The sequence below is a fragment of the Saccoglossus kowalevskii genome, chromosome 1 (assembly GCF_978046115.1).
Source record: "Saccoglossus kowalevskii chromosome 1, keSacKowa6.1, whole genome shotgun sequence".
NCBI classification, from domain to species: Eukaryota; Metazoa; Hemichordata; class Enteropneusta; family Harrimaniidae; genus Saccoglossus; species Saccoglossus kowalevskii.
Genome location: NC_140641.1, coordinates 32,960,763 through 32,980,009, shown reverse-complemented (window position 1 = coordinate 32,980,009; position 19,247 = coordinate 32,960,763). Strand labels below are relative to the sequence as shown.

Here is a 19,247-nt window from a genome sequence, read left to right as displayed (position 1 = left end):
ATACCGTGTGTTCTATGCCCGATGGACTGTGTGTCTAGCATAGAAATCCCAAGGGAATTTTACTGGTGGAAAAACACAGTTCTATCCGGGAGAATCAGTATTTTTCTGTGTTACCCCGGTATTTAGGTGACTTCCGTTGTTCAAATTGCGTGTAAAATGGTATGTTTTTGTGTGCGACGTTCTGCTACATATCTGAGTTGCTTGGGTTAATTGTTGAATATAAGCTATGTATACTGAAGTAACGATGTCACGCCAACTAGAATCCAGCTATGACACCATTAATTCTTACGCTGTCTCAAGATCTGTGCACCTTACTTAAAGGGACATACCCTCATATCAGACATATCAGTTGTACTGATCTACTGACTCAGTAGATCAGTGCGAACATCACTATTAGTAATAACATACATCTTATAGTCGGTCTTATATATTGATGTTTAATTCCAAACAAGTTAATTATAAATCATTTGACTAAGTGTCCTGTTGATAATAGCTTAAATAGGCCGATATTTGTAAATGTGTTGTTTAGGAGTTAATTGAGTTCAGCGCCGTTAGTGGTGTGTGAAAGAAGGTACAAATGTAATCTGACTCGTCATTGTGTACGTGAGTCACTTACATAGTTGCCCCAGTCAGTATCGTTGGAGTTATGCGCCAGGCTCACAGTCCAGTGACTTAGGCGACTTCCACCTGTATCACGTTAGTTTGGATAACACGGTGTTCGTGGATGGTAGCTGTGTCAATCAGTTAAGTTTTATAGCTTACCTCATTTCCACCCAGGTGAGGCGAATAATATATTGATTTGCTTATCTGCACTTATTTAAGTGTTCACAGAATGACTAATATCCTTATCGACTAAGTCGGACTGATTTACGGGGCAGGCAAGGCATGTGCAATGACCTCAAAGTACGTTTGTGTATGAGGTCAAAACAAATTCCGGTGTTGTCGGTCGGGTGAAGTTTGCACGAGATTTGACATATTGGGAGTCTAAAGACTGGCGCTGACGCAATATTTCAATACATAACCGAGTGCACGCGTTATTGAACCAACGGACCGTGTTTGTGCAACACCACATCGTTTCACTCGTATAGCGTGATTTCGTGATAGCCACATTCAAGGTAGGCCACGTTGCAGTAAATATATATATATTTGTTTTCTCATTTTGGATCCCTTAAGTTGCTATATGGTATAATCGCACATCCAGCATCGTTGTGCCAGACACAATAACAGTATGTATACCACCCCACCCCGCCGTGTGTATTCAGTCGCGGTTCTATCCTGATGAGTGTTTCGTTCATATGATCCGCTGTAATTGAATATTATACGTGTGTTATCAGGCCGGGTATGGTATCTATCTACCGATTAATATAGTACATTGTTTTAATTCACGTACAAACTAAGTTGTTCTATGTTTTAGTTCAGACGAGGTATATTTTGATAAATACAAGCTATGATCCTGTGATGATGGGTATCGCCAATCTGTACTGAAAATTGTAATATCCAGACCTGCTTTGAAGTGATGCGATTAAAGATAACACACACAATTGTCACCAGTATCCAATTTGTAATGGCGCCCAATCTATTAACACGATCTCATATAAGCATACCAGATTTAACATAGCTGATATATATTAGACATAGTCTGTAGTAAATTAAACATAGGTCTGTGTTTTATACAACAAAAAAAATTATTGGAAAACAAATACAATTGTAGCAATTAACCGACCTGTACGAGATACGAAATATGACGAACTGGTTGAACGGGACTGAACAACTTAAAAGTTACAGCTAATCTAAATATAAAATGTGACAGTTATGCCTAACTAGTAGTCTAACTAAAGACGGTTATAGTTAGTCAAACCTTTGGGGTGTCACACGACTGCAAATGGCGTTATGGGAACGTGCCTTCGAGGTCGGTATTTTTCAATACTGATCCAATGGGAGCTGTGTTTTTTTAATTTCTAGCTCTCGAGTTTGTTAAGTACTTTTTTTCTCAAAATCTTTATCGAATAGTCCAGGATCGATCGACAACATGACCTGAGCTGACCCGAGCTATAACACCTTGAGTCTGTTTAAGTTATTTGATCGAAGTTAGGACAGTTATGACAGAATCCTCCATTTGGTTTTATATTTTACTCGCGGTCAGTATAAATAAGTTTGGGGTCACCAGCCTATTTTCCGAGGAAATGGTGGATTTTAGTGGATGGCGGCCATTTTGTCAATATTAGAACGTTTTTTATCAGTCAAGAGTTGACAACATGAGATGAATAAATGATATATAAATACTAAATCTGAGTTTTGAAGTTATAAACGATGCCATGTTGCCATGTCTATTGAACTGCTTTAAAATTGTTAATTTTGTACATAATAACATAGTTATGTGACTAATGACCAACTTTCTTAAACATTAAGCTGGCTGACCCGGGCATATTCAACATTAGTTAAAACTGACCTAGGCAATTAAACATTCAACATTAGCCAACCGACCCAGTAAACTTGACAATATTGATATATACGTATAAATTAAGCTGACGTGAGCTAAGCAACATTGACAGTTTTAAGATAAGTCGGATAGCTCAACAGTTATATTATTTCTATGCCGTTGTTGTTGTTGTTGCGTTGTAATCAAATATATCACTAGTGTTACATGTAGAGTTCATTTGTTTGTATTTTCATTGCATGTACTTTGTTATCGGATCTCGTCGAATAGCAACACAGTTAATCACTGAGCTCCCATTTCTTAACATAACCGCTGCCCCAGAACTGAGATATTAAATATCAATGTGTCCATTTTTGTGTCGTTGACAACCACAACATTCGTCGACGAGGACACTCCCATACGAGACAGTGGCGCAAGAGAGCATTGACGTAATGTTTTTGTTCAATTGACACACTTCGGTATATTTACTTCAACACTAGTATGAAAACCGTGGACTAGTTTGTCGACTGCCTTGTTGAACTTTAGCAGTGCAAATAGGTAGAGATTTCATCTTCTTTCAAATGCTAAAAATTCCGTATTCAGAGCCTGGATTGAGACAAGCTATGTATGTATGCACGGTTGGCCAAGCGTGACGTGGCTACAGGATGTCCATTTCTAAACACACCAGATACATCAACCGTTGTATGACTATACTTTGTGTCTGCTCCCACCTTCTCATCGTATTTTTTGCTAATCAAATCATGATTCCAACTCCAGACATGCAAATAGTTATCACGATACCTCGAAATCGCCAAGCCCAGAGTTACGTCGATATTTGTCACAAATGATGTGTTTTGGGTTTAAGCTGACTTACACTACATTCAGAAAATCACCATATGTAATCTAGTATTAAAATTAAAATGTTGTTATCTGATCCACATTATGTGTACAACCATTACCATAATTATGTTTCTTGGAAACGCTACGATGTCACTTATATCAATGTTGAGTCTTTTCAAATTCATAATCGTTTGTGCAATATTGTGAATGACCAATATGTGACAGTATTAATAGGGTTTTCAACCAGAGAAAACCGTAGTCTGGTTCTGATACAGCTGCACTTACTGTGCCCATTGTGTAAGCCAGATGTCATGAGAGTAGGTCTAAACAATGGTGTTTTCATTACCGGGCATCGCTAGGTTTCCAATTGGAGTAACTGAAGTTGTCGACAAACAACTCGTCGTTAGTTCTGACCAAACCAACCCTGTGACCGGTAGCCCACCACAGTGTACTGTACTGTATTGCTGTGGATCGTTGAGAATCGCTTATAACTAAGTTTAACTAACTGCCAAATTCAAAACTGAACAAAACGGACGTAATATTGTGTTCAGTGTTGGGTCATTCTTGATAACCAGGCTTCTTTATAACTGCTATGAGCGGATATATAGCATTGTATTGGTGGCCCAGTATTCAAACCTTGGCAACCAGGCCTCTATATAACTGACGGACTGCCACGGGTTAACACCTCGGCTGTCTCACCTAAATAGTCAACCAGTCACGGAGGGTTACATTATATACAGAGGATTCAAATCACTAATCTTGTAGAGGCGAGAGATTTATGGGAAAATCGACAGACATTGGTTTATGATTTATCGCATTGCGACTTCCTTGGGGATGTGTGCCGGTACCAGATATACGTGTACGCGACTTTAATGATCTCCACGCTGCACTACAATGGGGCACGTGGTAGCATATCATGGTGGTTCACTTCATTTCAGTCAAACTAGTACATTTTAATGATCTCCATAGCAGACATATTGATCGAATTGGTGTCTTGGTAATCTGGCTCAAGATGCGGGAGCATTATTAAAGTGCGGTAGTCGTCGTGCCGCGTTCTGTTCGATATGGAACTCATATCGACGTATACAACGCGTGTAATAATACATTGTTTATTTACATGAAATTCGAACACGCGCTGCGCGACGACCACCAACCTTTACTGCGTTTTCATTCACTGTGTTTGAAGCCAACACCAATAATCATACTCTTGGTCTGAGGTAGTTACACAGAGTAAGAAAAATGTAGAAAATGTATTAATTATGTTTATTCGAGAAAATTAGTAGCGATGAAAACGAAGTAAAGCCGGTCCAAAGGTGAATTGATTGACATTACTGCCTCTTTCTAGACTCGTTACACGACATAGTGCACATTTATTGTATCTAAAAAGCGAGTACCCATGAGAAGAAACGACACGAAGTTACTCCATCATTGCCATTGTCAATATAAATAAGACGTGCTTATAATACTGTCATGATATGATGTTGATGGATTGTCTCATTGTGTCAGTGGAGGCGTACGAGTGTTTGGAATTGTGGAAATAGGCGGCTAACATTGCATTTCAAACTTCGGTCTAATCCCATGGATCTAGTTTTGCGTGGGTTGAGTTTTTATGTCATCTTGATGGGCTGTAAAATTTGTACAATGGGAATATTGTTTGACACAAACTGCGAATTCTGTGCAATTGGTGGCATAGCTCGGTTTACTGCAAGTAATAAAATTCAGCTTCTAATAGATTTGAAAACCCCGAGTCTGAAAATGTATAAATGTATGATAAAATGCATGAAAGTACACATTAGCATGGCAAGCCAATGACCACGGTTGTAATGATCGCATGTGATCGAATAAACTGGTCACACTCTGATTAATCACGGAGTCTTAGTTCAACGTATACACAATATGTAAGTTGATAATTAATAGTCCGAGGCGCGTGACAAACATATTTCTATGCATTGTTGTAATTTTCCATTTGTGTCGTTGAGCACGATTATAGAACTCTCCATAGAACGTTACCCCCTTACAAGGTGATGTTAAATACTTAATTTACTCGCAAATGACAAAAATTCTACTCGTTTTTTGAACCTTGGTGACAAGGTGCGTTTAAAAGTGTCTCTACAGCTTTACAACTCTTGAAACAGAGACTCTTGTTTAAGAATTTGGCGTGACATATATGTATACATGTATAGATGACAGCACGGTGTGCTGAGTAACGAACACGCAATGGGATCAGAATACCATAGTGTTAGTTGTCAGGCAAATGTCAACATCAAAGCTTAACAACTTTCCTTGAGTCAATATTTGAGCTTGGGTGTAGTGGGATATTCGATGACATGTCCCACTTGGGCGAGTAATTCACACACTCGCCGGTACGACACCCACGATATTCCATGCTCGTTCTTCAGTGCATCGTTTGAACATCATCGATATATTGGAAATTCTGCTTAGATATCTTTCAGTTAAAAGTGTTATTATTGTTTACGACATATAAGTCTTGTGTGCACGACATCTGGGAGGTAAGACGATTTTGTTGAGAGTTCAAGTTTAAAACTCGAGGTGATAGGCTGAGCATTGCAAACTGCAGGCCATCTCAATGATGATGTTAATTTTATTAGCGACATCCGTTTACGTTTAGAGTAGAACCACTTGTTGATGGACGATACGAATAGATTGTTTATATATACTGTTTAGAATCATAATTATGCTAGCAAAGTAAAAAAAGGTTCTTCGATTTTGGGATCAACTATTGTGCTGGACTCGTGTCTGAACTGGCGAATGAGTAATTGAACACATCGGTTCAACTTATTTGAAATACCCACAATAGTTCGATGCATTCGTTTGAAATGCTTCTCTAAGTTGCTTTAATTTTCAACTAAATAAAATATCTATTTACCAAACACGGATAAAAAATTGAGGTGTGATTAAACTTGGCCGTCAATTATCAGTTATATGACCTACTTGTATGACCATATCGATGTTAAGGGGGAGGGAAAGTGCATCCAACTTGAAGTGAGATTGATCATCAAGGCTATGAATAGGTCACGTGTTGAATTCATATGCGTCGAATATGCCACCATTCGATTGCAATATACAACGTTCAAGTAACTCATTATCCCATGAAGTGATCTGTCACAGCGATATAATTTTCATAACAAAAATGAGGCTATTTAAAGTGCACGATTTATTCTTTTTATTCAAACAAATCATTGCATTGTTTATAATTATTATAATGGAGAGGTGTTATCAAACTTCTCACGGTTTTGAATAGAGCTTTAGTCATACATGGGGACATGAAGTGTTCAATTGTACTGTGTGTACGTAGGGAGAAAGCAAGTGACTGGGCAGTGTATCGACAGTGTTAGCGGCTGTAAACTACAAATAATCGATATCATTGTGTACCTACTGTACAATGATGATTGCACTGTGCGTGTTGATATTGGTTAGCTTTGGGTTGTAATGGCCGAACACTATTCTCAATATTGACTTTTCACACTGTATAATAAACCACTTTGTCGCGCGTTGCCAACGGCGACAACGGTATTCACGATGCCAGCGAGGATCCTTCTAAAGTTGGTTATATAAATTGTTTTGCATAATAACATCACTTTTTCAATCTTCCAGTAAAATATTTATATTTGCATACGTCAATGTTTATATACACTGTAAACCTCGCGTGGAGCGAGTATACTATGTTTGGGGATACTCACCTAAGAAGGGATGATAAACTAAAGGAGACTTTTGGAAATTTAAGTGAATTGGAGTTCTGATTGAATGAGTTAGGATACTCTGATTGAATGAGTTAGGATACTATCACTGAGTGTGTCAATATTCTCATTCAGTGAGTTGGAATTCTCTTATTCAGTGAGTTAGGATACTCTAAATGAGTGAATGGAATACTCTCATAACGTGTATTAGGACACTTTCATTGAGTGAGTAGAAATACTCCTATTTGAAGATAATCCCATTGAATGAGTTAGGACACTCTCATTGAGTGAGTTGGGATACTCTCATTGAGTGAGTTGGGACATTCTCATTGAGTGAGTTGGGATATTCTCATTGAGTGAGTTGGGATAATTCTCATTGGGTGAGTTGGGATACTCTCATTTAGTAAATTTGACACTCTCATTAAGTGAGTTAGGATGCTCCCATTAAGTGAGTTAGGATGCTCCCATTGAGTGAGTTAGGATTCTCTCATTGAGATACTCTCATTGAGTGAGTGGAGATTCTCTCATCAAATAAGAGAGACATCATTCATTGAGTGAGTTGGTATTATCTCATTGAGTGATCTTGGATTCCCTTGTTAAGTGGGTGTGGGTACTCATTGAGTGGGTATATTTTCATTGAGTGAGGGGGTATTCTCATTGGTTAATTGGCATGCACTCATTGAGTGAGTTGGGATACTCTCAGTGAGTGATTGGGATAGTCTCATTGAGTTGGACAAACGCTCTGGCGATGTAAGTTCGATGCGCTCAGTGGATCAGACGCTCTTGGCGTCTCATCGTCGTTTACAGTAAATATAAAAAGAATGTACTGTGAATTCTTCACAGCAACTTTATCTACAAGGTGTGGTCTTCTAATACTTTTACCAACATGCTAAATTCTACAGGAATTTAGAACACAGCAGCAGGCTGAAGTTTTGAGATGGCATACTTTTTATTAGGCTCTAAACTTTTGTCCGAGATGATTTTAATATTTTCTTTATACCACTCTAGAACGATAAGAAAGGTTAATTGTGATATTCTTCCATGGTAATTTAAATACTGGCATTCTTCTGTTGTCGTTTTTTAGACGTGGGCGATTTTATTCCACTCTATATTGGTCTAGCATTTCTACTAATAGAGACAATGTATGTGGCCTTCGTCCACACCCTTTAATGTCATACATTAGAGAGGTGGCTTTATTCCAATGCATGCTGGTATTTACTCTAAACTTAGTGAACATTTTAATTCAAATTACAAGGAAGAGTGTACGAAATACTGAAATAAGGGACATGTACCATGACGCCACTGTTTCTATTAATAACACATGCACGTGACTAATACTGTTTGTATGTTTGATAACGTGTAACGTGATACACGGGGAGGAACAATCAGTATTCAGATCGTAGGTCTGATAGTGATGACACAGTCCAACCCCTAGTGTCAGCTACAATGCTACCTAACTGAATGTTCTTTATCAGTCGATCTGAACGCATCACTCATGGTCCACCTACACCGTCCATGTCCCCCTACGCTATTGACTACTTAAGGGTTGTCTAGTGGAGTGGAGGAGTTTCAAATACAGTGGTTTTACCCGCTACTTCCGCTAATTCAACGTTCCTGTAAAAACCATTGTCCGAGTCACTGGTTGATTGGTGAAAGTAGTTCTTTTTATAGCAGTTCGCTTTACGTATTGTTGCGGTAAGTGCTGTTCTGTTATGGGTCGGTTTTATACCATGTTGTACGTTACTGCATTGTGGGACGATTTAAAATCATTACTACCGCCACAGTTGATTTCAATGGTAGCTGTGATACAGACAGATAAGATATTTAAAATGACGACAGCATAAATAGCCTGGGATTATTTACGACAAACCTTGAATTACAGACGTACTCGTTGTTTCGTGACAGCTCTTCTCATCTGTGGCAGTCAAAAATCAATTCAAAGTAGAAACTATGGCACATGAGATGCTGTTGTAAAAATAGATTTAATTAGTTGTCTTCACAGCGTGGTTTATTTTTATACATTGTCTAAAACATCAACCCACCACGATGATCAATAATAATGTGAATGACTGACACGTACACTGAAAAAATAAAATCAGTATATTGGATTGATTCTCACAGAGAAGAATGCACATTAGCTAATAATAGTTTGTGAATATATTGCAGTATTTTTTCTGACTTCTATTTAACGTGAAGTGCAACGTGCTAATATATTTAATTTGGACGGCAGTAGGGACGAGGCGGCGGAATGAGATGATGAACGAGCTGTTTAATATACATACGAATCAATAATATGTACTGAACGTCTTAATCAGAACGCAGCTTGTGTGTGCTGGGGTTGTCTAACTTTGACTAAATTGCCATCGACACTGACCAATTCATCGAGCAAAACTACAGTATGTTCTTCCTGTTGAGTGCCATATATTCATCACGCATTCGCAAAATAATCAAACACGATCCGAATTAAAAAAAGAACATCAAAGAAAATGAATTTACCAATTAAATCGATATATCGATTTACGTTCATTCAGATCGATCTGTAGTATCATTGGGGACCTAACTAAAGTATAAGCCTGGCCCGCGGCGGTCACATCCGGCGGTCACATGTAGCAAATATTGCCCTGGGGATACGTATGTTATGGTGATTATGAAAACACAGAGAAGCATGTCGATATTATAGGCGTAACTGACCTTTTAGTTGTTTTATGCATGGTTAATTATTAACACGCAGCGAGAAAATGCTTTTAGCAAGAGAATGTACAAATTTGACTATGTAGACCTGCGGAGACTCGGTGTAGTGTATTAAATTCAAACAGATGTAACATGTCTTTTACTCATTGCACCGTGACAATATTGTGTTCATCAAATTACATTTATATGTATTATTTGATTCTATATTATCCTTTATACATAAATACCACAATAGCTGACACTATATTGGCCTTTATACATAAATACCGCAATAGTTGATAACTATATTGGCCTTTATACATAAATATCACAATAGCTGAGACTGTATTGGCCTTTATACATAACTACCGCAATAGCTGAGACTGTATTGGCCTTTATACATAACTACCGCAATAGCTAATACTATATTGGCCTTTATACATAAATACCGCAATAGCTGATACTATATTGGCCTTTATACATAAATACCACAATAGCTGATATTATATTGGCCTTTATACATAAATACCGCAATAGCTGATACTATATTGGCCTTTATACATAAATACCACAATAGCTGATATTATATTGGCCTTTATACATAAATACCGCAATAGCTGATATTATATTGGCCTTTATACATAAATACCACAATAGCTGATACTATATTGGCCTTTATACATAAATACCGCAATAGCTGATATTATATTGGCCTTTATACATAAATACCACAATAGCTGATACTATATTGGCCTTTATACATAAATACCGCAATAGCTGATACTTTATTGGCATTTATACATAAATATCACAATAGCTGATATTATATTGGCCTTTATACATAAATACCACAATAGCAGATATTATATTGGCCTTTATACATAAATACCGCAATAGCTGATACTATATTGGCCTTTATACATAAATACCACAATAGCTGATACTATATTGGCCTTTATACATAAATACCACAATAGCTGATATTATATTGGCCTTTATACATAAATACTACAATAGCTGATACTATATTGACCTTTATACATAAATATCACAATAGCGGATACTATATTGGCCTTTATACATAAATATCACAATAGCTGATATTATATTGGCCTTTATACATAAATACCACAATAGCTAATATTATATTGGCCTTTATACATAAATACCACAATAGCTGATATTATATTGGCCTTTATACATAAATACCACAATAGCTGATATTATGTTGGCCTTTATACATAAATACCACAATAGCTGATACTATATTGACCTTTATACATAAATATCACAATAGCTGATACTATATTGGCCTTTATACATAAATATCACAATAGCTGATATTATATTGGCCTTTATACATAAATACCACAATAGCTGATATTATATTGGCCTTTATACATAAATACCACAATAGCTGATATTATATTGGCCTTTATACATAAATACCACAATAGCTGATACTATATTGACCTTTATACATAAATATCACAATAGCGGATACTATATTGGCCTTTATAGAAAAATATCACAATAGCGGATACTATATTGACCTTTATACATAAATATCACAATAGCGGATACTATATTGGCCTTTATACATAAATATCACAATAGCTGATATTATATTGGCCTTTATACATAAATACCACAATAGCTGATATTATATTGGCCTTTATACATAAATACCACAATAGCTGATATTATATTGGCCTTTATACATAAATACCACAATAGCTGATACTATATTGACCTTTATACATAAATATCACAATAGCGGATACTATATTGGCCTTTATAGAAAAATATCACAATAGCGGATACTATATTGACCTTTATACATAAATATCACAATAGCGGATACTATATTGGCCTTTATACATAAATATCACAATAGCTGATATTATATTGGCCTTTATACATAAATACCACAATAGCTGATATTATATTGGCATTTATACATAAATACCACAATAGCTGATATTATATTGGCCTTTATACATAAATACCACAATAGCTGATACTATATTGACCTTTATACATAAATATCACAATAGCGGATACTATATTGGCCTTTATACAAAAATATCACAATAGCTGATATTATATTGGCCTTTATACATAAATACCACAATAGCTGATACTATATTGGCCTTTATACAAAAATACTGCAATGGTTGATACTATATTGAATTTATATATAAATGTCACTCTATTTCATTTGTATTTACCTGTATTCATACATTTTACAGTGTTTGTATATATTGCATTTATTTGTTCATTAAATATTGTGTCACTTGTATGTAAACACACGAAGCATGTAACAGATAAAATTCCTTATCGGTTCGTACAGTTTGTTTTGTTTTTCCATGTTCAATCAGTGAAATTAAAATCGAATGTGCCATTAATTTTGTTATTTTATTCGTTTTTCGTGTTTGCTGGTTTGGATAGATGGCTGATTGGTTTGGTATAATGCCCCTCCCCCTGTTTGGTTCGTGCCTACAAAGGTGTGGACGGATATGCTATAGGCAACATCGTGTTCGGAGTCGTGTCCATTTCAAAGAGAGGTCCTCTCTCAGTAGGACGTGCAAATTAAAATAAAATCGATGACTGTTTATACGTGGGAAACGGTGATGGCAAATGGGATATAATACTACTAGTAATTATAGGTGTCCATATGACTTCCATTGTCAGTGACTGGAGCGATGTATTATCATGGATTCCTCACGTTATTCACCACAAATGAATTTAATAACTATGCATGTCTAATTTTACAAGCAGAAATTTAACTCTGCTATAGGAAGCGTCTTCTCAACACAATCTTAAAATATGGTGGTCCCAGTGCGCTTTCATTTTATGAAACAGTAACACGATAGGTTTCGATAGCAAAATTATATCGAGGACATCGCATAGTTGCGACGAACATTTATCTTAAAATATTATCCGCGCTCTCCGCTTCAAAGTTTTAAATTCAGACATTTGTACAATTGATTGGCAGGTTTCACATCAGTTAGGGAATGCCACGATTACCCCAACACTCCTTAACCCCCGGCATGCTTAATAAGAGTAGCTACTTGTGTGTTGATATATGATCGCTAACATCAAGCAGTGCCTCTTTCGTAAACAATCCCAAATTTCACGTGGTCTCACTTAATTGTAAATAGTCCACTGACCCCATGGCGCCCCTGACTCGCAATCTTCCAATGCTTCAAATTTAAACTCAAAATTCCTGACATTTTAGTCTACTGGGTATTGGAAACAAGCAAATAAACATTTTTGTGCAAATAATTCAACAATGGTCGTCAATGGCTACTGGAAATGAAAAAGGTCCTTTTTTAAACTGTATTAACGTCGTTTTTATGTTTCGACCAATGTGTTGGGCCGTACTACTTACTACCCATGCGCCTCGTCACCACATGGGGCGTGAACATCCCGATTGGTGTGTAATTAGTGATCGAGGTTATTCGTGGCCAGAGTCGTATACCACACATTCTTCTATAGATTGTCTTGATGGGGGAAAACGACGAATATACTACTAACCTATAGTCAGTGTTCACCGAGACTGTTCTCGGTTTCTGGTGATATTACCCTCGACGGGTCAGGTTTGCTACCGGTAGATATAAATAAAAAGGATCGTTTTCCAATTACAAAGCAGCCGTGTTGCACAACTTGGCATTCCAATCGTAACTTAAAACGATAACCAGATGGGGAGGTTGGACGTACAACCTTGTGCTTGGATCGAGTGTCTGTGTATTTCAAGATATCCACTCGGAAACGTTACCTTCGGGTGTGTATGTCGGGCTATACTGTAGGCACCCACTCGGGATAGTTACCGATCGCATCCACAGAGAATGTGCTAATCTGTTCTGCCCATCTTTTGGGATCACCTGTTTACAATAATCAAGTACCTAACAGCAGCGTCTGACATGACCATACATGATACACGTATTCATCGCATTCAGCACTGTGTAATCTTTCAATGGTTCTCTTGATATTTTCTCACAGTAGCTTTAATGGACACTGTGTAATTCTAAAATTGGCAACGATGGAAAACAAATATCATAGCCCCAATCTTAACTTCTGAAAACAAACTCTTTGTACCTTCACTCGAGATTCTGTCCGTGCATATTCACTACATGTCGAGAATTAAACACGTCGGTGATTTTGGTCGGGTAAAATGGAGTATTGCGGGTTTACCGTTCGGAACAGTACTCCGTTATGTTTTCATTTCTATACAATTTCCTATTTTTAGCAAGAATTTGTTTACAAAGGATTCGTACAGCCCCCACCAATACATATAGAACGACATGGACAAAGGTGGATATTTACCCTACAATGTTGTACTATAATTTGATCGATATTTATATGTTTCTCGTTAGAAAGAACTAAATAAACTAACTGTAATTATCATACTCGTATCAACGAGCCCACATACACCAGCCTATAGCGAAATGACGCACTATCATATAGGCAATTGTTTACAAATTACTTTATATTTATGTGTTGGCGATTAACTGTCAAGACTTATCTGTTGATACCACTTGAAACTTGCGTGCATGGTCAACACTTATACTAGTATAAACCAATCAAACTTGTATGTACTTTGTGTTATGCTTTCCCAGGCTAAGCTGATTAGGTCCCGGTTTAGAACACTTATGCAAATATGCGGTAATTATATTGCCCAATCATTGTGAATGATATAAGTCACGTGGTTCATGTTGAGTGTACTGAAACTCGTATTACGGCGTTAGTGTCCCACTGATTGCTTCGTCGTTTACAATACCACATTATGTACTACCCAGACGTCTTCAACTGACATCTACTGTTTTTCTTGTTTAACAGAGGTAACATGGGTGAGATTGCTGTCTGGATCGATGGAAGGGAAAAGCGTGTGGCTGGTATGACTAAGAAAACCACGTGTGGAGAGGTTGTCAAAACTTTACTGCGTGTGAAAAACAAGGATCTCAACGACGAACAACACTGCCTGAATTTTACGCTGTTTGAAAGATGGCGGGACTGTGAAAGACCGCTGCCTGCTAAAACGAAAATCTACAAAGTGTGGAAAGCATGGGGGAATGAACAGGAAAATGTCAAATTTACTCTCAAGAAGTACAAATCTTCGAAGTCAGGTAGTGATAACGGTAGGTCTTACAGGCCAAACAATGATAAGCGTGAACGATGCGGGGACGAAAATAGGAACAAAATATCAAGATCGAAGCACAGGAATAGTCAACACCGAGGGGAAGACGGTGATGACCCTGAGTCTAAACATGTGTTGGAAACTCTGGAAAGTCTGATCCAGGTTGTGATTGCACAGGATCAACGTATACAAGAATTGCTAGAAAGGATAGAAGACACGGATGAGGAAATCGAATATTATGAAACTAGAATTCATATTGAAAGACTGAAAGAAAACGGTAAGAACTATGTACAGGATTCTTATCTGACGGACGCGGACGATGCCGATAGCGCAATGGGAGGGGAGAATATAGAGTCCTACATCTCAGCTTGCGAGAATCTCCTACGATTGGACCAGGACATTGAAAACAACGAAACAACAATTGAGAGATTGACTCAACAATTGGAAGAAGAGTCGCTTTCTTTGTCTTCCTTCAATGAAAATAACAATAGCTGTGAGGCTTCTACGCTGAATCCTGAGAGCGAGGTGGATATGGCGGTAATTCTAGAACTAAACAAGCTTCGTCAAGAGCTGGAAAAGAGCGTGCGAACTGGACTACAACAGAGAGGACAACTCTGTAAGATAAAACAGGAAAATGTGAACTCTGACACTGCATTGGAAAACAAACGCAAGCAGATAGAATGCTTGGCTTTGGAATTGCAGTTATTGAACACTACAGATGAACATCACAACACTGACAATATCGACGTTACTATTGATGACATCATAGAAAATACGGACATTCTTACAAAAGATGTTAATTATAGTAGCAAAGATGCCTATGACAATGAATCAGATGCCGATACAGGTTTAAGTTCACTACACAGCCAAGACGATGACTCACCAACTGTTGTAGAAACATTAGTTTGAACGGTCTTTATTATTTAGCAAATCTATAGAGGGCTCCCTCATATTGGGAAGAATTACCAGTCATCCCCAGTACTTAAATTCCGAGGCAGTATAACAAAACATATACGTAGCTGATGATCTGCAATACTAATTCCTACTACTCACTGTCACATATTTTGTTTTCATTTATTTTTGAAGACATTAATACATAAATGCAAACACTAATACCCTCTTCCGTTCCGATAATGAATGCATGTAATAACATCAGTACTAGTGTGCCTACTATATAATTTGTTAAAACTGTTTTCATCTATGCCATTACTATATTGGATTGTTTTGTTTTGTTTTTAGTTCTTTTATAACCAAAAAATTATGTTCACCTTAACCAATGGAAAATATGCCAATATTTATATAAGTGTTATAAGTTAATTAACAGTACAATGGAATGTCGAACGCCATTACAGCGCGGTTGTAATTCTACGTTTTGTCTATTGTTTGATGTATAGCCAGTTCACTGTAGCAACCTGGCATTATTTTATTTATTTATGCTTGTTTTGTAGCTATGTTTACACAGAAATCAGAATTTTAAAAAATGTATCATTTTAAATGCTGTATTATTTACTAACAAAAAAGCTGCCAAGTAATCTTTCGCAAAAAATCCTCATGTTGACCTCGCCTGCTGACTTGGTCCCATCTGAGTTGTGTTTATGAATGATGCATTCGGATTAAACAGTATTACATTTCACTCTGTAAATACATTGTAATCTGATAGAAGTTTCAAAAATGAAAACTAAAAAGATGAAAAGAAATGTGCCAGCTTACTCTGTCGGCACAATGTTATATACTATTCCCCAATTGACAATATTTATAACGATTTATAACATACTGTAACTATATATCAAATATATCAACAATGCTCGCTTTGTTTTTTGTGTCACGATCACACACAGTCATGGACTATTTAACTACTAAACCATGTAATATACTTTACAAAAGCTTCGGGCAATATCAACTGCTTGACCCTACCCTGGCAACTGAACTGTACTTATTAGTATCGTACATATTTTGGGGAGTCAGGTTTTAAGTTTTGTTGTTGTTGTTATTTCTTCACCGTTGCTAGATGAATTCTAGGCGCCCTCATCATCTATGTTTGTTCTCAATTTATCAATTACATTATAATGCTGCTTGAAAGAACTTTTCATCTTTATTTCAAAATAGTATGTATGTTTGGTTTTAAGAATGCCAGTATCCAGCGCATATTTAAATATATATTCCATCATATAATATTCAATATATCGTAAGTATGTTGCACTCTATGCACTGAATTGCTACATTTATGGTTGTTTTCCATTTGCGGTTTAAATGAATGTAACTTTCCATCAATCACGTGACTCAGGAACATTTTTAGCGCAATATGTAATTTAATAATATCTACCAATTTGTGATAAAACATATTTTATGAATTTTATATCCATGAAATGATGGTCTATACGATTATTGAATAACGACTTCTCTGATTGGAAGAGAGTCCAGCTGTGTGTGGAATAGTAACACAGTGAATCATGTGCTAATACGAAGATTAAAATAGAATCAATAATGGACAGTTTGGGTATTATTACTTCATAAATACGTCATTGTAATTCGTTGTCTATTAATATTGACTGTCTATACAAGTCAGCTATCTTAATAAAACAATATACAATATTTTAATATGTGTTGAATAAATGATGAGTCCCTCTCCAACGAATATCAAAGATTTGATATACAGTTTATTTGAAGAAATTGCATCTCGATGACTGAAGCATACCTACTATTTTGCACAGACTTTCCAGCAAAACACAAATGTCAAGCCAACGTATAAATCTTGCTTGTCAAAAACTAGTGTAATGTGTTCCGGGTGTAGAATTCAGTGTCCATTTACGCGATGCCTCGTTTGTTTTAAGCAGATGTGCACTGACTATCATTATGTATACAGTGTACATTCAACCACCGTAATTGTAAGACTTAATAACTCCGAATATTCCAACATTTAAGTAATTTCCCTTCCATTAATTTCTGACACTTGGAATGGCATGGCAATTAACCTTGACCGTTACAATACGCCAGTGTAGTCCCTGTATACAATATACAATAGTGAGAATGGTCATTGACCTCGGAGTATTAATCGAAATTCCAGTGCGTGTTCCCCGACCTTCCCATTCATCATCCTTTGTCCATATATCGTCAATAAGATATACCCACCCTCCTCCCGTTTACTGTTCTAATTAAATACCGCCAATTTGCAATGCACGGCCCCACGGTGGGTGATCCAATCAATGGCCGACCAAGTTACGTGATATTTTCGGACTTGAGTCCAAGTGAGAGAAATGCCATTTTCAGATATACAAATCAAAGTTTATATATTGAATTTGTAATGGAAAATCAGTTCGAAAAAATATACCAGTGTTCCGCGTGTATCAATACAAAAAGAGCGCACGATATTACACACAAATAGTTGGTAAAATATCACAATAGACACAGACCACCCAATTGTTTTAATGATATTGTGTTACTCGTAAATGCCTACACCACAGACACTAGTATATATTGCGGGGGTTCTCTTGTCATCTTTAATTATAAAACGAACCGCGACACAACTACAGATCTTCGCAACGTGTTTTAACAACGATAATTTACAATCTGTTTATTAAATCATTGCTGTGGCGTTTTGTCACCAAAATCGATGCATGACACATTTGATTTAAGACAAGTTGTGTGGCTTATTTCCCTAATAAAAAGGCTCATAACGAATAACTTGTGAAACACATGTTTCAAACAGGAAAAGATCTGAAGATTGAGGAGTAAAATAAGCGAACTTCCGCTCATTGAAACTGGAATAACCTGCTGAATGAAATGTTAATAACAGCACGCAGGGAATAATATATTGATGTACAGTAAGCTGACTGATTACCGATATTTAATACTTGGGCGACCATCTTGAATCCGTTTTTCAAGTCCAGGCAAGATTCAAGATGGCTGCCATATTAAATACATTAAATATCGGTACTATCGACACAACACTCTTGTTTTTGCATTCATTTATTTCAATATTTATAAAGTTCAGACTGAAACAAGAGATTTTTAGTGGCCAATAGAATAATTACTGGTAGAGTTGGGTAGATGCTAGAGGTAGTGGGGCTGTGGTAGTTGATGAGGTGGGGCTAGTGGTTGGCGTCGAGGTGTGATTGGTCGTTATGGTTTAGGTGGGAATGTTTGTTGTGGTTGTGATGGGGGCAGGTGTGTCGAAGTATTTAGGTATGCGTTAATGACAATTATGGCGGTTGGAATCAGGCAGGTGGCGGTCAGGCATTTTATTCATCTTGGCGGTAGTGGCCAGTTGGTTTGGCAATGATCGATTGATAGTTGGTTGTTTGTTTGTTGATTAGTTTTCCAATGGTCCGTGGTTTATTACTTGTAGATGAATTTACCGTAGGTAGGAGGTCAGTGATGGCCATTCTGTGAGTTGGCTGTCATTGAATGTCCATGTGTTTGAATACAGTGTTTGTCAGTCGATACTAAACTGAATAATGGGGTTATATTAATCGCATTTGAGCAC

The 19,247-nt window shown here is 36.9% G+C and overlaps 1 protein-coding gene across 8 annotated transcripts in view; it reads left to right on the top strand.

Moving 5' to 3' along the window:
- LOC100373782 (ras association domain-containing protein 10-like) overlaps positions 1–17,362 on the top strand; it is a 32,750-nt gene extending 15,388 nt beyond the window's left edge. For 4 of the 8 annotated variants that reach the window (XM_078011762.1, XM_078011767.2, XM_078011764.2 and 1 more), the window contains one exon: positions 14,467–17,362. In XM_078011762.1, the coding sequence (XP_077867888.1) occupies positions 14,474–15,673 (1,200 nt within the window). In that variant the 5' untranslated portion in view covers positions 14,467–14,473 and the 3' untranslated portion in view covers positions 15,674–17,362. Of the gene's footprint in view, positions 1–619; positions 778–927; positions 1,116–8,422; positions 8,650–14,466 lie in introns of those variants that run through there. The other 4 variants (XM_078011766.1, XM_078011763.1, XM_078011765.2 and 1 more) reach the window with 4 other exon arrangements.
- The last annotated feature ends 1,885 nt before the right edge of the window (positions 17,363–19,247 follow it).